At 49.9% G+C, this 19,376-nt stretch overlaps 1 protein-coding gene across 2 annotated transcripts; it reads left to right on the plus strand.

Moving 5' to 3' along the window:
* Positions 1 to 1,265: 1,265 nt before the first annotated feature.
* On the plus strand, positions 1,266 to 12,984 carry SERPINA3 (serpin family A member 3). Of its 2 annotated transcripts, none has more exons than XM_015144282.3 (5): positions 1,266 to 1,318; positions 3,270 to 3,920; positions 8,096 to 8,369; positions 11,155 to 11,305; positions 12,542 to 12,984. In XM_015144282.3, exons 2-5 carry the CDS (start codon positions 3,278 to 3,280, stop codon positions 12,743 to 12,745), a joined length of 1,272 nt encoding a protein of 423 aa, XP_014999768.3. In that variant the 5' UTR covers positions 1,266 to 1,318; positions 3,270 to 3,277; the 3' UTR covers positions 12,746 to 12,984.
* The last annotated feature ends 6,392 nt before the right edge of the window (positions 12,985 to 19,376 follow it).

Here is a 19,376-nt window from a genome sequence, read left to right on the forward strand (position 1 = left end):
TTTTTTTTTTTTGTATTTTTAGTAAAGACGGGGTTTCGCCATGTTGGCCAAGCTGGTCACGGAGTCCTGACCTCAGGTGGTCTGCCTACCTCAGTCTCCGCTGGGATTACCAGCATGAGCCACCACTCCCGGCCAAGATTTTTTTTTTTTTCTTTTTGATGAGCCAAAGAAAGACCCCAGACTAGCTAAGAGAGAGGCCCAAGGATACCTGAAGGCTGGGGAGGAGGGACAACCACTTGTTGGGGTGAACCAATAGCAGAGGCTCAGCAGGGCAGAGGCCAAGGCTGAGGACGCCCCCACAGACAGACACAGAGAGAGCCTGAGGACAAGCGGTTCCTCACAACACCTGTGCTCCCCGAAAGCTCCCCTCCTCACCCCTCTCTAGGTGCCCTACTCTCTGGGGTTGGTGAAGGGGTGCCCAAAATGCAATTGATCTACAGAAAAATAGAGTCCTGTATTTTAAAAATTTATCTAGGTTTGTATATGGACATTCACATCACACAGACAGACACACACGCAGCCACTAACACACACACACACACACACACACAGAGACACCAAAGAAAAGTGCCTTAGAAATACACCAAAATGTGACTGGGCACAGTGGCTCATGCCTGTAATTCCAGCACTTTGGGAGGCTGAGGAGGGCGGATCACGAGGTCAGGAGTTCGAGACCAGCCTGACCAACATGGTGAAACCCCGTCTCTACTAAAAATACAAAAATTAGCAGGACATGGTGATGTGTGCCTGTAGTCCCAGCTACTCAGGAGACTGAGACAGAAGAATTGCTTAAACCCGGGAGGCAGAGGTTACAGTGAGCTGAGATCACACCACTGTATTCCAGCCTGGGTGACACAGCAAGACTCCATCTCAAAATAAAAATAAAAAATAAAAAGAAGTAAAAAAGAAATACACCAAAATGTTAGTTGGGGTCCTCTCCAGGTAGCAAAGTGCTGGGGGATATTTTCCAAAGTCCTTCTTTATATTCTCTGAGTTTTTCCATGTTCTTTAATGAGTATTTAAAAAGTAGAAAAAAAATAATATGACAAAGGACTTTTTGTGTGTGTGTTTGACGTTTTAAGGAAGAGATTAGAGCTATTCCCATAACCAGGTTATTTGAGTGGGTCTAACAAGCCTGTGTTACCAGAAATTATCATCTGGTCATTTCCAGTCTGAGAACAGAACACTTGGTTGTCCTGGCATTTCTCAAGCAGGGGGAGGAGTTCGCTGCAGGAATAAATAAGCCTCAGCATTCATGAAAATCCATCACTCCAGACAGACGGCTTTGGTATCCACCAGCTACATCCAGCTCCCTGAGGCAGGTAATCCTTGGTGTTTGACATCCTGGGAGCGGAGGAATCTGTTTTTCCAGGAAAGTTTTAGGGGGCAGCCTGGAGCGTGCGGCGTGTGAGGGGTGAGCTGAGGCCAGGAGGAGGTGTGCTCAGGTGTTAGGGGCCAGGGGACTGCTCTGGGCTGCCGCTGATTCCCGTGCCTTTTTTAGAGGCATCCTCTGTGTCTGGGTTTTCACACCTGCAAAGGGCGGAGGTGCCCTGGGGCCTCTACGGTCATTTCTGTCTTGATACGTACAGATTCTGGCTCGAGTCCGCTGTGCATCTGGCCCTCAGGGAGGAGGTGCTGTCCTCTTGCCTGGAGCAGGGTGCAGCTCTCAGAACATGTGGCAGATGTGATTATTGCACTGGGTCTCTCTGAGCAGAGGCCACAGGCCTCACGGTGATTTCAGGGTCTCCATGGGGCTGCCTCGGGGGCTCCACTTCCCCAGCAGGACCCCTGGCCAAGTCGACAGATGGGCTGTGTCTCTGGCCAGCAACAGAAAAGACAAACTGCTGGGAAACAGCCAGCTCTCCAACCTGCCCAAACAGAAAAGACAAGCCTTTACCCCTGAAATAGTTCTGGAGAAAAATATTGTCTAACATTAATCCAGAGAAATGGTTGCATCAGCCTGAGAGTAAACAGTTGAAGCAAACAAGCTACCTCTGTCCCTGGGCTTGGCCAAAGGCATTTCCACTGGCCTCCCCTCCTTCCCCTCCTTCCCCTCTCTCTTGCCCTCTTCTTTTTCTCCTCCTCTCTCTACCTCTCTCCCCTCCCCTCCCTTCCACTTCCCTCTCTTCCCTGCTCTTCTCCCCAGCACCCAAGCCGCTGCTTTTCTCTTCTGAATTCTAGGACTGAGTGGGCAGAGGCTGAAGGTGAATAATCTTGTTTGCTGCAGTCACCAGCTTGGAACTCAGCCCTTCCAGGGTATCTTGTGTAGTAGCTCATGGCTCTTCTCTGGCTTGTAGTTTCAGGCATGGGGTAGTATGGGAGGTTGTGACTCCCGGTACATCTAGTACGAACCAGGTGCCTTCATCATTTATCTCACCTGAGCCACTTAACATGTTGTGCAGAGATGGAAACAGGTTCAGAGAGGTTCAGTCACCTGCTTGCCACTACGCAGCAATCAAAATTGGCCAAAATGAAATGCCAGTCCAAGTCTGGGAGAATCCAAAGCCCTCTCTGCCTTCTCCCCACTAGGAGGCCCTTCCAGGCTTATGGTGGACACAGATGCCACGTGGCAACCTGGCAGGGGCAGAAAAGAACGTTAGCCTTTCTTTGGTCTTGATGCCGACCATTATCAGGGCCATCTAGGCTCCAGACATTACACCGGGCACTTTCATTTCCCTCTCTCAGTCAACTCTCACTGCAACCCAGCATCACACCGTGGAGGCCTGCGGAGGCCACACCACGTGTCATCTAGAGGCTGGGAGAGTCACTGTGGCCTCTGACTCTGTCCAGGGCTCCTTCATCCCTGGGTTGTACTTTGGTGGCAGTTAGGGGACTCGGGGAAGGGACCCCTGCTTTCTAATCCCCTAGGATGAGGTCTGCTCACTAAGCAGGAGGAGAGGAGCAGGCATTCTGGTTGGACTGAACCTCGGACCCCCCATCAGCTTCCAGACCGAGGAGCCAGGAAAATCTGGCTGCCCACTGGACTCCTTTACCTGTTTGCTGTATGGCCTTGGGCAAGCCCCCTCACTGCTCTGTGCCCAGTTTTTCCACTGGAAAAAAATGGCAACAATTATGGCAGTTACCTCAAAGGATGAAAGGAAGCACAGTGATGTATGTCGGGGGCCCCAGAGAGCACCCACCTGAGGGAGGTTCCAAAGCTAGCAAGAGGCAGCAGAACAGGGACCAGGACGCAGGCCGGGTGGGAGTCAGTGGGAGGTGGTCAGGGCTCCATCTAGCCCTCTGAGACTTAAAGGATCTTTGCTTTGCAGAGTTGAAAATGGAGAGAATGTTACCTCTCCTGGCTCTGGGGCTCTTGGTGGCTGGGTTCTGCCCTGCTGTCCTCTGCTACCCTAACTGCCCACTTGACAAGGAGAATCCGACCCAGGAGGATCAAGACCGGGGGACGCATGTGGACCTCGGATTAGCCTCCGCCAACGTGGACTTCGCTTTCAGCCTGTACAAGCAGTTGGTCCTGAAGGCCCCTGATAAGAATGTCATCTTCTCCCCGCTGAGCATCTCCACCGCCTTGGCCTTCCTGTCTCTGGGGGCCCATAATACCACCCTGATGGAGATTCTCAGAGGCCTCAAGTTCAACCTCACGGAGACTTCTGAGGCAGAAATTCACCAGAGCTTCCAGCACCTCCTGCGCACCCTCAACCAGTCCAGCGACGGGCTACAGCTGAGTATGGGAAATGCTATGTTCATCGAAGAGCAGCTCAGTCTGCTGGACAGGTTCATGGAGGATGCCAAGAGGCTGTATGGCTCCGAAGCCTTTGCCACTGACTTTCAGGACTCAGCTGTGGCTAAGAAGTTCATCAACGACTATGTGAAGAACAGAACCAGGGGGAAAATCACAGATCTGATCGAGGACCTTGACTCGCAGACAGTGATGGTCCTGGTGAATTACATCTTCTTTAAAGGTGAGTGCCTGGCTTGGGGTTCAGAAGAGGTGGATGTTTAGTTTCGAGCCTCAGGGCTATTTCTGTTCTGACTCAACAACAGTGTTATTAGGCAAACCACTGTAGAGGAGAGTGCCCACGGCGTGGGGGCAGCATAGGCATCAAGGCCCCGCCCTGCCCATAGGCATCGCCATCTCCTGTGGGTTTTTTCCAAATTACGGTTTGTCCTTCCAAGACATAACTCAGTGGGGACCATTAACCCTTGGTCTGAGTCAGTGTGGTGCTTTTCACTCTGATTTATACTTGTCCAGCAAACAGAAAGAAGGAGCTCTCCTTTCAAACCACTCCAGGGCGCGCAGGAGCTACAGCTCCCTCCTTGCAGGGGCGCTGCTAGACTGGGCCAAGAAGCCCCTCTGTCTGGATGCACCTGGGGCTTCTACCCTGCACATGCGGGAGGCGATGGTCCAGCCAGGGGACTTGGTGTCTGGAGGCAGGCAGGTGGGGCTAGGGCCAGCTTCACAGGGGAAGATAATCATCAAGGAGCCTGGCCACTTCCAAGGTTCTACGATTCTGCTCTGCTATCATCTTTAACTATTTTTAAAAATGTGTCATTGACACATAACAAATGAGGGCAGACATGGCATTGTTCCCATCTGGGGAAGAGCCTGAAGGGTGGGCAGTATCCAAGACATGACCCTTTGCCAGACTCTAACTGGTCCAGAGCCCAATCCCATTGATAGAAACTTAACCAATGCAAACCTCAGCCTGCAAGCTCCAAAGGGGCAGAGCGCAAGCAGGTAGCTTCTGCCTCCTGGAACCCGCAGTCCAGATGGGGACAAAAAAAAAGAGATAGGGACACAAAGAGTGATCACTGAGCCAGAGGGTGGAAAGGTGCTTAGGAGACATGAGCTGCTTGGAGGCAGAGTCCTGCTTGGGGGCTGTGGGTTGATTCCTGGGCAAGCTGCTTCCTCTCCCGGGGCCTGGGTTTTCATCTGTAAATGAATGCGTGGCTCCAGATCTCCCTCTAAGACTGCTCCATGCCTCACATGACATTTGTTCTTTGAGTTTCCCGTGTTCTCCCCTCCTACCACCTAGCCCTGCGCTAGGACTCTCCCCTCCAGGACACAGTAGCCAGCCCAGCTTTCCCTCCCCACCTGCCTCTGCCAATGGGAAACAGGCAGATGGTAAACAGGTGGGCAGTGGAGCTGGCCCCATGTCTCTACCCTCCCCTGGAAGCTCCCACTCCCCTCATTGTTCAGGCTCTGGTCCTCCTGGAGTGGAGACCTGCAGGGCCCCTCCCCTTCCTCTGTTGACCTCTCCTCACTCTCCAGGTGCCAGTTTTGCTCCCTGCCTCAGCCTGGTTTACATACAGTGTATGTGATGGGGCTTGGTCACTGCTGGGGCCGCCCTGTGGAAGGTGGAGGGGGCTGAGCATGCATGAGCTTCAGGCTGAGACCGTCCCAGCTCAGAACACTGGAGTGCTTGTTCCCTCCCTTTCTGCTCTTCCTCTTCCGCTGCACCCACTGGACCCGCGAGCATGCGAGGATTGACTCACCCAATGATGCTAGAACTATGTATTCAACTGAAAGTAAGGGAGAGGGGGCATCCAACCAGGGGCAGAAGATGGGAATTCAAGAAAGGAAGGTTTCTGCTAGAAAACTGTTTTCTTCTTTTCTCTTAAATCCAGATAGAAAAAGAAGGGAAGGCCATTACAGAAGAGATAAGTCGAGTCAAGCAGAGATCGGATACTAAAGACATTAGTCTAACCAGACATTCGGGCCCTCAGTTGAATAGTTGAGGATGTCAGAAGATGTTAAGGAGGCAGAATCAGAAAACTTGGTGACTGGCAGACAGAAATGGGGGGAGATGGGGCCAGATGTGAGAAGATTTAAAGGCTTGTAGAGCCTGGGTGGTGATTTCATCCAGCAAACCTATCCCTCTCCCCATTCTGGCATACAAGGCAGCAGTCAGGGTCCCCACAGGGAGCCCATTTTCCTGGCAGGGACCCATGCTGGCGATCTGGCCAGCTGAAAGGCTCCAGAGGAGCTCGGTGCCCTGGGTAATATGAGAAGGTGCTCCATGGTATTGCCCTCACATGGAGGCCACAGAAGCACCTGAATGGCTGCTGCAATTGGTGACGGGGACACCTGTTCAACTGAAATATCTCCTACTCTGAGATGGGTCCTTGCTCCAAGGGGTCTTTACAATTAGATTTGTCCCCAGTCATTCCATGTTGGGAGGTTGCAGGGACCAGAGAAGCTGAGATGGTCTTTGGGGAGGGGGAAGGAAAGATGGACTGTTATTTTGGTCCTAAAAGTCCAAAGGTGGGGAAGTGTCAAGAAGGAAGATGAGGGCACAAGAGAATGTAAGGCCACCCAGAAGCTAGCTCTCATTGCAATTACGGAAAGGAAAACCAAAATAAAGAAAGAAAGGGAAGAAGCTCCCATTTATTGAGCACCTACTCTCACCAGCCATACACATGCAATACCTCATTTAATCCTTGCAGCAGCCCTGAAAGGTGGATGGTGGTGTTGCCATTTGTTAGGTAGGAGACATGAAGTCCAGAAAAACAAATAATTAAACATTCAAAATTGACCTGGGCCTATTTGAAAATTCCTTTTTCTGCCTCATTTTAGCCCCTAATGTAAAGCCATTTGTGACTTTATCAGCTTTTACCAAGCACCTCCCAAAACCAAGAATGGAGGTGACAGATTGTGGAGCCCACAACCTAGAGAAAGAATTGACAATTTTTTTCTATAAAGGAAAAGTAGTAAGTATTTTAGTAGCAGTAGTAGTAAGTATTTTAGTAAGTAACTATTTTAGGCTGTATGGTCCACATGAGGTCCCTTTTGCAGATTCTTCTTTTCATCTTCCTCCTCTGCTTCTTCTTCATCTTCTCTTTCCTCTTCATTTTTTTTTACAACCTTTAAAAAATATAAGCACCATTCTTAGCTTTAGGTACACACAGAAATAAGCCAAGGCTGTATTGGCTTACAGGCTATAGTTTCCTGACCCCTGTTCTAAAGGAGGAAAATAATTGTACCCAACTAAATTCATGCAAATCATGGGCCTATGTCGTAATTCCCAAAGAATGAGTTTCATGGAATTTTCAACATTTTAAATATATTACTCCATTCTTCCCTTGCTTGCATAGTTTCTGATGAGAAGTCTGCTGTCATTTTCATCCTTATTCCTTTTTAGATAAGGTGGAGTTTTCCTCCCTCTGCCCCTACCTCTACCTCTTTCAAGATTTTCTCTTTCTCTTTACTGTGGTAAATAGGCCTTTAGTGAGAGGAATTATATCAGTCTGGCTAGAAGTCAGACTGCATTTCATGTTTGTGATAGCTAGAGGTGCCAGAGGCAGTTTCATGGAATTTTACCTTTGCAACACTGAAAACCTAGGCAGCGTCAGAGTCAGAATACCCACAATTGAATCCTCGGCCAGACAGACACCAAATCCAGGGCAAGTCTTAGCTGGATGTTCATGGTCTGTAGAGGTGGACATGAGCACATGAGCTAGATATGAGCTGAGGACCATAGCCAGCTCATGGCTTTTTTGATGTCCAAAACCCCCACCCCCTAAGATGTCACAAATGTCCCTAGGCTTTTATTCCCATGGTCTCTCCTGGCTCTGAGTTCTATCTTCCACTAAGGTTCTCCCTGTTCCTCCCCTCATTCACACTGATCGGCGTCTCTTCTGTCTGCCCTCACCAACTCATATACAGAACCCAGTCTCTTTCCTCCTATTTCCGCCCAAAGCCCTCCCACAAACCACTGTTATATGTTCACATCCCTGTAATGCCAGTGAGTAACAATTGCTAATGAAACATTTTTCCTATTAAGAAACCAAGGCTGTCCCATTTCTCCTCAGGCACCAGCCTCCCAAGTGTTGTCATGCCTCTTTCCCTCACTTTCCCTAAACCTCTCTCTCTCTTGCACTCCTTATTCCCAGATTCCTATTGATTTCTCATTTAGCACAAGAAACTAGGTCTTTCTTTCATGGCTCTTTTCCGAATCCAAGCCTGCTGGGCTCTCCCTCACCCCCAATAACTTTTACTATTGCCAAGCTACTTCTCTAAACCAAAGCAGGGTCACTTCTGTGAGGAACTCTGGGCACTTCCACTGCTGGGGAAGCAGAGTCAAGGCAGGGTGACCCTTGCACTCATACGTTCTCCAACTGCTTGCTCCACCTTCAGCCAAATGGAAGATGCCCTTTGACCCCCATGATACTCATGATTCAAGGTTCTACTGGAGCAAGAGAAGGTGGGTAAAGGTGCCCATGATGAGTTTGCAGCACGTGACTACACCTTACTTCCGGGACGAGGAGCTGTCCTGCACCGTAGTGGAGCTGAAGTACATAGGCAATGCTAGTGCACTCTTCATCCTCCCTGATCAAGACAAGATGGAGGAAGTGGAAGCCATGCTGCTCCCAGAGACCCTGAAGCGGTGGAAAGACTCACTGGAGTTCAGGTGATTCTTCCTGGCCCCCCAAGACCCTACATCTCTCCAACTCAAGGTCTCACCAATGTCCAGGGACAAGGGCATGGTGGTGGGAGAACTCGTACAGGGACAGATGGAATTTACACTTACTTTGCCCTGTGCTGCCTGAGTGGCTTTGGGCTTGATTTTTTATTTTTTCTTCTTTAAGATGATGACATCAGACAGGACAAGGGGCTACGGCTTCCTCTGACTCCAGCATGTTCTAGGTCATGAGAAATCTTTTGCACAGTCCCAAACACTCATGCATGGTCTCTCCTGGTCTCAATCTCTTGAAGGGAGAGAGAAACAGAAGGAATTGTGATCAGTTGAGGGCTGTGGTGAGATGGACACTGAGAATCAGCTCTGCACTGGTGAACCACTATATTTATTCATTTGCTCAGCATTTGCTGCATGATTAATTGAGCACCTACTATGTGTCAGACACTAATTTGCACCCTGAGAGTAAATCAGTAAATAAAACACAAGATTTCCTGCCCTCTTGGAACTTACTTTGTAGTAGGAGAGGAGAGAGGCAATAAATAAATATAACAAATAAGTTGTGTGATATGTCAGAAGGTGAGAAATTGAGTAGGGGGATAGAAACTGAGTAGAGGAGGATGAAAGGATCAGGAAAACTGGAACTTGTGTTAGCTTGTGATTTTAAATAGAGTGGCCATTAGGTGATGTCTGAGCATCCATATAACAGAGGGGAGGGGTGGAGTTGTGTTGGTATATCAGGGAAAAGCATTCCTGGCAGAGGGAACAGTCAGTGCAAAGCCTCTGAGGTGAAAGTGAGCTTGATATGTTCAAGAAAGAGCGAGGCCAGAGTGGCTGGAGCAAAGCGAGTGAGAAGAGAGTTGAGAGAGGTCAGGAATCCCCAAAGGGGTGGAGCAGCTTATGTAGGGCCACGTAGACCCCTAGAAAACCTTGTCCTTCCTCTTGTCTGTGAAATGGAGAGCCATCAGGAGATTTGGAGGAGTGCGGCGAGCCGAGTGTTGTTTTAAAAGACGAATCCTGGCTGCTGAGAGGAGAATAACTATAGAGCAGGTGTGGAGTCGTTGACACCTGCAGGAACCAGACACAGACATGAGGTGGGAACTCACTGTGGCTGGGACGCAGGAGGGAGCCATGTATGTGAGAAGTGGTTGCATTCCAGATAAACCTGAGGGTGGAAGAACAGGCTGGGGCACATGGAATTGAGCTGACCGATTTCATGGGGACACAGTGAGGTGGAGCAGTAGTTCCGGGCCCAGACCCTGCAGTGGGCCCAGGGAGTGCATGTGGGCAACTGTGCGGGGTAGGGAGGGAGGAGCACCAGCCTTGGGTTCAGACCGTGGTGGCTGGTGTGACCTGAAGCAGGTCATTGCTCTTCTCTGGAGCTCAGCTCTCTCCTGAATAGAGAGAAGTGTCCTTTCCCCACCACCCTGTTTTCACTAGGTGATTATGAGAATCCAGTGAGATATTGTATGTGGAAACCGTAATAAACCACCAAGGGCGAGGAAGCTGCTTCAACACAAACTGAGGCTGCAGCCCCTGCCCCAACCACTGTCCAGAGGGCTGGAAACCTCTCGGGATTGCCTGACCCTTAGCCCCTCCTCACTCTAGATCCCAGGAGACCCCAGAACATGGGAGTCCTACCCAACCCATCCATTTACTCCCAGACTCCTTCCTCCTTTAGCACCAAATAGCCACCAGGGAGCGGGGCTCAGCAAATAGTTTTGAATGGCAAGAGTTCTCCAAACACTTTAGATTTACAAAATGCTTAGATTTACAAAATGCTCCACACACTCCTGGCCCACAGAGAATGCTCACTAGATATTTGCTGCATGAAGGATGGAATGAAGGTACAAACACATGAATGAATGAATAAAAATAGAAATAGGACACCTTCCTCCTTCGTGGGACTCAGAGTCCAATGGAAGACACAGCCTCCTGTATAATTGTAAGACCAGGCAGTCAGTGACAGGCGTCTTAAGAGGGCTATAAGCTAAGGGAGGGGGAGCTCGCAGGTGAGAGGTATGACTTGGGCCTCTAACAGCTTGTTGCCTGCTCTATGCCAGTCCACACCTGGCTTGAGGGACAGTGCCCACCGGCGAAGCAAGATGGGAACCTCCAACTGATTGTTTCAGGGTCCCCAAAGCTCTTCCAATACAATCAGACTCCTCAGAGGCCCCCAGGCCCTTTTTGACCTGCCTCTGGCTCCTGCCCCACCTCATCCCTCACTATCCCTCTCCCTGAGACACTGAGGTCACCCACCACCCTGCGGAGCAACTCCTCCTGCTCCCACCTTCTTCCAGGTTCTTCCACCTGCCTCCTGCCCACCTCTTCACCTAGCTAGCTCCTTTCCCACCTTTGGGACTCAGCCTCAACGCCACCTCCTACAGGAAGCCTTCCTGGTGCTCCCGTGAAGCAAACTGCCATGCAGCCAGTGCAGCTGACCTGGTCCAGGCTCTCAACACAATCAGGAGTCCCTGCTGGTGTGAAGGTGCTTCGACCACATTGCAAACTGCAGGGAAAGGGCAGGACCAGGCTTGAGCAGGGCCACAACTCCAGACTTGGTGCGCTGCCTGGAGCCTTTCACACTTGCAGATCTGAATGAATAATTAATGAACAAGAAGCGTAAAGACAGGGGTTAAGAAATTGAGGAACAGATTATCTATTTCCAGTCAGAAGGGGGTGACTGTAGAGGAAACCGGGGAAGACCATGCTGCGAGATGGGAGGCAGGTAGGCACTGATCAGCAGAGGTTCAGATACTTTTTTTTTCTCATCTTCTAGACATATAGATGAGCTCTACCTGCCAAAGTTTTCCCTCTCGAGGGACTATGACCTGGAAGACGTACTTCGCCAGCTGGGCATTGAGGAAGTCTTCACCAGCGAGGCTGACTTGTCAGGGATCACAGGGGCCAGGAACCTAGCAGTCTCCCAGGTGAGTCTTCAGACTTGGGTCAATTCATCCTTTGTATACGAACTTGAATGGTGAAAGCCAAATGGACTTTTGGGTACTCTTGAACTTGGGTTAATGCAAGTGCATTTCTCATTATGCACTCACCCTGCTTGGGACAGCCCCAAGCCAAGAAGAGCTAAGTTATAGCCCAACTCCTGTTGCTGTGTTAGGGGCTGGTCCTCTACAACATAATGTCACCCAGGCTTGGAATCAGAAAGCCATGGACACCATTCCACACCACACCATTTACTACCCATGGAGGCAAACAATGGAAGTCCTCCACCCCCAGTTTTTCATGTGTAAAATGGTAGTGATAGTTCTTGGCCAGTATCCAGTGCCTGGGTACTTACTGTGGAAGCCACAATAAACCACCAAGGGCGAGGGAGTTGCTTCAACACTAACCTGAGGCTGCAGCCCCTGCCCCAACCACTGTCCAGAGGGCCAGACGCCTCTTGGGATTGCCTGGGCGGGTAATGCCAATAGGTAATAACAATGACTATCTAGCAATTGTGATGAAAATAAGCTCAGAGTATGAGAGAAGATTACTTGGGACACTCAGCTTGTGTTACTCAAAGCAGAGGTGCCAAGGCAGGGTGGCCGTGCAGCCCTTTGCTCTTGTCTGCCCTCTGTGCTCACACAGCACTGGGTTGAGAGCTGCACTCCACCTTTCAAACAGCAAAGTAACAGAACGGCGTGTGTAGAGGAGCAGACCCATATGGTTTAGGAATTCAAGGCCATGAAAAGTACTTGAAAACCCCAAAGATGTTTAAGCTAGAGCAGGAGAGATGCTGAAAGCCATGCTGGCCTGGCCGAGGAGGTTTCTGCAGCAGCTTCTTGTGGTCAAGAGCTGCCAGGATGTTGCTTGGAAGAAAAATACTTTACATTGCTCTTGCTCTTCCTCCCAACAGTAGTGGCTGTTTTGGGGGCAACAGACTCTCAACTCGGACAGAAAGGGATGCATATGAGTTGCTCCATCCTTTACCTCGATGGCTCTGGGCAAATCACACACAGCATCTGGGTCTCCATGTGCATATCTAGGCATCGGTACTGTGCAAAACTAGTTGGCAGGGGAGTTGAGAGGAGCAAACATTCAACAGCGCAAAGACAGGCCAGTGCTCGGTGCTCAATGCACATTCGTCCCCTTAGCGGCACACAGGCAGGTTGCTGACTTCCTGCCCATCTGCGTCTCCCATGAGTAATGTTCTGCTCTCCCCACAGGTGGTCCACAAGGCTGTGCTTGATGTGTCCGAGGAGGGCACAGAAGCATCTGCTGCCACAGGAGTCAAAATCACCCTCCTTTCTGCATTCGTGGACCCAAAGATCACTGTGCGTTTCAACAGGCCCTTCCTGATGATCATCGTCCCTATGGACACCCAGAACATCTTCTTCATAAGCAAAGTTATCAATCCCAAGCAAGCCTAGAGCTTGCCATCAAGCAGTGGGGCTCTCAGTAGGGAGCCTGGAATGGAAGCTGGATGCTCGGGTCTCTGGGCACAGCCTGACCCCTGTGCACCGAGTGGCCAGGGCATGTCTGGCCCTGTCTGCTCATCCTTGGAAGGTGACAGCAACTGCCTGTGTAGCTCCCACATGCACAGGGGCCCGTGGACTCTTCACTCCGGAGGGTCCTGGGTCTTCCGAGAGCAATAAACAGTTTCTTTGGACACGTTGCTTGTGCCTTTCCATGCTGACTGCCAGACTCTGTACCTCTGAGGCTACTTGTGCCCCAAAGCCAAGCCCTCTGACCACCCATGCAGGCTCAGCTCCACCCCAGAATCTGGGCTCCTTCTGCCTTCAGCTGCAGCAGCCTGCCCAGGACCACCTAAGCTTGTGACTGAGCTCACCCAGACCTCAGGCCCAGGGCTGGGAGGGGAACCTGCTGCTCTAAGGCTAATTCCTGCCTCCCGGGCTTCTGGGTGCCCACTTTCAGTTTCCCTCTTTCCACCCGCAGGGCCGAGGCTCCACCTGGCTCTTTCAAGAGCTCCTAGCCCTGACCACATCTAGCACAGCCCCCGGACCCCTCGCTCCTACAGCTGGGCAGGGCTTTATCATGGGACGTCCCTCTTCTGCCCTTTAGCACCCCTAATTTGGGGGAAGTAGCTACTTTCTGGGTTTCCAGACTGAGCCCCTCAACTGCTTCACCAGTTCCTAGCCCTGGCTGTGTGAATGATCTCCCTCAACAACCAGAGTGCAGAGTTGAGGACAAAGGAACCATCAGCACACAACTGCAATAAAAGCAATCATGTAGCCAGGCATTTAACCGAGGCTCTCAGGCACCTTTCAATCTCTATCACAAAGTCTATAATGATAATGTCGACAGCAGCTGATTACTTGAGGTTTTGATGCCAGACAATCTGCTAAGGTGTCTCCCTGAAATAACCAATTGAATCCTCCTGATGTCCCTATAAGATAAATGTTCTCAGCAGTCCCATTCTATGGATGAGGAAACTGAGGCACAGAGAGGCTTAGTAATTTTCCCAAGGCCATGTAGCTAGTAATTATCGCCTGTAGAATGTTAGCCTATCATTCCTGACACCAGAGGCGCCCTCTTAACCACAAAGTGATTTCCGTAGGGATTGCCTTCATGGAATGTACAACCTGATGGCAAAGAGATGGTGAAACAAGTCTGTGGAAGCTGGGGGAGAGCACCAAATTCAGTTTGGGAAGTCAAGAGAAGGCTTCTTGGAGGAGGCAACTTCTGTGCTGAGGTCAGGGAAAGAGAAGGTGGTCAAGTGAACAGAGGGGACAACACTTCAGGTGGGAAAAAGAGCAATGGTAGCATTCAAGAAACCAAAAGAAATTGGGTGGCTCTGGGGCAAAGAGCAGAGAGGCTGAGGGGCTACAGAGAGGAAGGGACCATGACAGAGCCGCTGGGCTGCAGAGGGGCTGGCCACTGGCAAGGATTCCCAAGTGTTTCCTTAGAGCCACAGGGAGCTTTAAGGGAGTTTAAACTCAGATGTGATGGAAGCAGCTTTGCACACTAGAAAAGTACTCTGGCTGCTGAGTAGAAAAATGATTCATAACCCAGGACAAGGATGTGGGTTGGACATCGAGGGGTCTCTGTGGGAACTGGGGCAAAATAGGTGAGAGCTGGGGAGGGAGAGCAGGGATGATTCTGTTGAAAGACTTTGAGGAGAATGGGTGTGAATTTCTGATTGCAGGTGGGGTGGAAGGGGGAATCACTGTATTTGGGTTTGGGCACCTGGGTGACCCCCAGTTCTCTGAATAGGAAACCCAGCAGGGGCTTGCTGGCAAGGGAAGTCGATACATTCAGATTTGGACCTCCCATGTCTGAGGTTCCTGGGAGACACCCCAGGAGCTTGTTCAGGAAGCAGCAAGGCTGAAGTCAGGAGAGAAATCTGGGCTGGAGGGAAGCATTCAGGATCCTCCCCTGGGATGGGCAAGTGAGTATTGAGGGTGTCCCCTCAAATGAGTGCCATGGAGTGAAAAGAAAAGGGGAACCTCAAGGACTGGCTAAGAAAGGACAGCCCACCAAGGAGAGTCACCAGCGTGGGGCAGGAGACAAGAGGACAGGGAGAAAGCTGTTGCCACAGGACCAAGAGGAGAGACTTATCCAGGGGAGAGGGGAGAAAACCTAGAGACAAATGATGAATGAATGGAATGAAAGGGTCCATGGGATTTAGTGATCTAAAACCACTCAGGATCACAAATGCAACGTTAGCAGAATTAAGGGAGGACCACAGTGGGCTGGAGAGTGAGCAGGAGAGGGAGAGAGGGAAGGCAAGACAGCGTGCAAATGCCTGTTTAGACTGGCCTTTAGGGAAGGAGAGAGAGAGGGTGGTGGGTAGTGAGTGCTAGGCTGAAGTTAGCTGCAGTGCTTGACAGATGTGAGAGCCTTGAGCAAGCTTGCATAACCGTAGAAAGGATTCAGGAGGCAGGGTGACAAGCAACCAGGGTTGCAGAGTGGCACAACTCCTCAGGTTACAATTCACAGGTGGTTTGGCACCATCCTAAGGTTACGGTTCACAGGTGGTTTGACATTGCCTTCAACTCGGAGTTGCAGAATGAGCAGTCGGCCAGGCTGCGTGAAGCATTCCTGGGGAGGGCACAGGTGGAGGGCAAGGATCAAGGGTCAAGGCTTCCACTGTCATGGGAACGCAGGGAGGGCCTGGCGAGGGGGCTGGTGAGGGTGTGTGTTTATTGGGAGGATCAGGTGACCTCCTCTCCTCCAATGACTCTGATATTTCTAGTATAGGAGGCAAAGTCACCTGCTTAGTGATATTTGCCAGAGGTAGGGGCAGAAAAAGGAACAAAATGGGACAGAGAGTGGACCAGGGTGTCACGGCAGGTCAGCCAGGCTCACTGATAAGCGCCTTGGAGGTCCAGCTCCAGGAATTCTTGGTGGTTCCAGGCTTTACAGACAGTTGTGGAATCCCCCATCTGGTGGAATATTTCTCCATTCTTACCAGTCCCCTTGTGGGCTTCAAGAAGGCCAAGTGCTGATCAGAAGGACAGGAGTCAAGGGGGCTGGAGGTACAGACTAGAGAAGGGTTGACGTCATGGACTTGAGATCAGCACTGGGTGGTACAGATGAGGGCAGAGGGAGTTGATCACTGGTGAAGACTGAGGATGGGGAGATGGGGTGCCTAGGAGGCCCAAGAATGACCTGTGAGAAGTGCCATATGAACTATAAAAGCTACTTTTTCCCCTGAAGAGGATGTTTTCGCATTGACTCTCAGTTTTCTCACCTGTAAGGTGAAAACCATGATAGAGTGTGTATGTCTGTGTGCATCCGTGTGTAAGAAGTCAGCAAGTCACTGAAATGCTTGCTCCGGAGTCTGAACGTTCCTTTGACAGCAATTTAAAAACTCCTGAGATGATCTTTTCCATGTGAACTAACTCCTCATCCAGGCTGGCATGGCTTCTCGTCCCTTGACTGGAGCCAGATGACATAGCATTAGACAAGGCTCTGACATGCCCAACTCCTGTCCCCAGTCCCTCCTGGCCTCAGTCCAGGTGTCTAAGGAGCCTTACCACAGCCCAGGGTTCATTCCCTTCTGTGACTTCGGTCTGGAAATTGCTGGCTGACAACTGAGTTCCTCCCTTAAGGGAGCATCTGGGCCCCAGATCTGTGAGTGTGGGGCTTAGTTTCATTCTTCTCCCTCCCCTGGGAGCTGAGGGCACATCCACCTGCTGATCACTAACTATTGCCCTTAAATGGCTTCCTGACACTAGCTGCAGGGACAAGCCAGCCCCTGTCCTGGCTTATTACCTCCCTCACTACCCAGAAGTGAAGTCCAAGCCTGAGAGGCACTGACATCAATAAAAGACACCTACTTACTCTCTCATTCAGCCCACGCGAATTGCCAACCCTCCAAGTGCAGGCCCTGAGCTGCCCCTGGGGATTCCGAGGTAAAGAAAGTGGACCTGAAATTTGCCCTCATAGAATGTTCAATTTATCGAACAAGACAGAAAACTGAACATGGGCGTGACAGCAGCCCTGAGGAGTGGGGTACAGGATGTCCGGAGAGGGCAGGAACTAACTCCAGACTAGAAGAGTCAAGTTTGGTCTCCTAGAAGAACTGTCCTCAAATGCAAAATCCTGTACAGTGAAGAGGAGACACCAGGGAGACGTGCCAGCAGAAAAGGAGAGGGAGTGCGGTGTGGCCATGGAGCTAGAAGAAGATCCTATGGTCTGGATGACCGATGTTTGAGGGAACCATGGTCATCTGTGGAGCTAAAGAGAAAAACATGAACAAGAACATGCCTTGGAAACCATGTTAAGGATCTCAGAGTTTATTGAAAGAGTGGTAAGCCACAGTGAATATTATACACAGGGAGGCGTTATGATTAGATTTCACTAGAAAGACCTCCCTGGCTGAGCAGGGAAGAATGGATAGGGTATTGAGTGTGGACTTGGTGAAAAGAAGAGAACACAATGACCAAGAGTTTCAGCTTCGCTAGGAACTGGGAGAGGACAGAGAGGAAAGGAGACTAATTGGAGAGATATTTATGAGACAGAATTGAGGAGACTTCATGGTTGATTGTGTGGGGGACAGAAAGGAAGCAAAGACGGTACCCAAGTTGCTGGGTTGGAAACTTGGGGAACTGAAATCCACATGCCGTTCTATGAGCTAAGGATTATGAATAACGTTTTGTGCAGGAAGAAGATAAATCCTGATGTGGACATGTGGAGTTGGAGATGCCTGAATGCCATCTAAGAAGAGAAGTCCAATAGAGAATGGGCTCTATGGATCTGAAGTTCAGTTGGAAAATTTGGGCAGGAGGGATGGAATTCAGGATTTCTTCTCATCAAAAATGTGAGGACACTCCTGCCAAATGACTTCTAATTTTCCCTGTGCCATAGAAAGAGATGTTATCTGCTGAGTCCATCATGGGGAAGCAAAAAACCCAGAAGTCTGGAGGAGGGGAGATGAGGACACATCAGGAAACCTCGATGTTCTAGCAGGCACTAATAAGGGTCCCGTGGGGTCTGGAGACACCTGTGTCACTAACCTGTACAGGTGTGTGATTCCAGGTATACTCGGCAGTTCAGACATAGACAAAAAGGGGACAGACTGCAAGTGGCTACTGGAGCCAAAATTTCCCCCGGCTACAGGACAGAGGGACCATGAGTGGCTGACATAAGGAAAAATGAGTATATCTGAAAATATTGACCAGAGAGTCATTCAAATGATGGGATTTTCATATTCCAGGCCGGGGACATCAAGGAGCCATAATAGGAGGAGCTGATGGGTGATAAAGGTGTCTGGAAACAAGATGGTACTTTGAAGTTGAATAGGGGATGGTGCATTGAGGTTGAAGACACGGGATGATTCATATATTGCTAAAAGGGTTCCTTCCACTTGCTCAACATCCATTTTACATAGATCTACCAGCTGGGAAATGGGGAAACAATGTCCACAAATTCCATGCAGCTGATTCTCCTGTCTACTCCTCCTTTCTTCTCTGAGCCCTTCCTCTCGCCACACAGCTCCCCATGGTGACTTTCAAGTCGGCAAACCTTCAAAGTCCAGTTCAGATCTTGGTCACATGACTTTGGCCAAATTACCTGGCATCACTGTTACTGCCTCTGCTCTTGAATGATGGGAGAACATCTACTCTAGAGGACCATCAGGTGGATTACAAAGAATCATAATAACAACACATGTCGAAGACCTGGCTGGGTTCCACAACCCTGCTCCACTGCCTACAGCCTCTGCCACACCAAAAACACGCATGACACCCTCTTGGGCCCACAGGTGCTGCTAAGGGCTGTGATTGATGTGGCCAAGAAGGGCACAGAGGAATTAAGCTTCAATTCTCTACAAAGAAAACCCCACTGACCATTGTGCATTTCAACAGCCCTTTCCTGATGCCCATCCTCTCCCCAGATACCCAGAGCATCCTCTCTGGGCAAAATTATTGACCACAATAAAAAAAAATGAAACAAAAATCACAATTTGTAAAGCAAACTGAACCAGTATATGCAAAACAGGTAAACTATACCCAACCATGACTTGTTACATGTACTGCCTACATCCAGAATGTATTGATAGCAGCATGTTCAGACCTATGTGCTCGAAGGCAAAGCCACAGAAAATGCTTCTAAGAGTGACTCCACACAGACTCAAAATGAGTTTTATAGATAAGAACACTGACTACTCACTTAGTTTACAAATCCTGGCCATGCTTTAGAAGTATCACTCAGAAACCACCATAGAGTAACTCCAGCCCATGAGACGCTGTATTTCCCTTAACTACCCTCTTTCAAGATTTTGCTGCACTGCCAGGATGGTGTTCTCCCTTGCTCAGAGAGTTTAATAAACCCAGCTTTGTTTGAGAGGAGTGAAGCACTGGCAAATGCTACAATGTGGATAAACCTTGAAAACATTATGCTAAGTGAAAGAAGCCAGGCACAAAGGCCACGTATTATATGATTCCATTTATGTAAAACATCCAGAACAGGTAAATTCACAGACGCAGAAAGCAGATTAGCGGTTGGCAGGGGTTAAAGGAGAGAAAGAATGGGGATGACTACTCAATGGGTAAGGAATCTCCTTTAGGGGTGATTATAATAGTTTGAAACCAAACG

Source organism: Macaca mulatta, chromosome 7 (genome assembly GCF_049350105.2).
Source record: "Macaca mulatta isolate MMU2019108-1 chromosome 7, T2T-MMU8v2.0, whole genome shotgun sequence".
In the NCBI taxonomy this organism is placed as follows: domain Eukaryota; kingdom Metazoa; phylum Chordata; class Mammalia; order Primates; family Cercopithecidae; genus Macaca; species Macaca mulatta.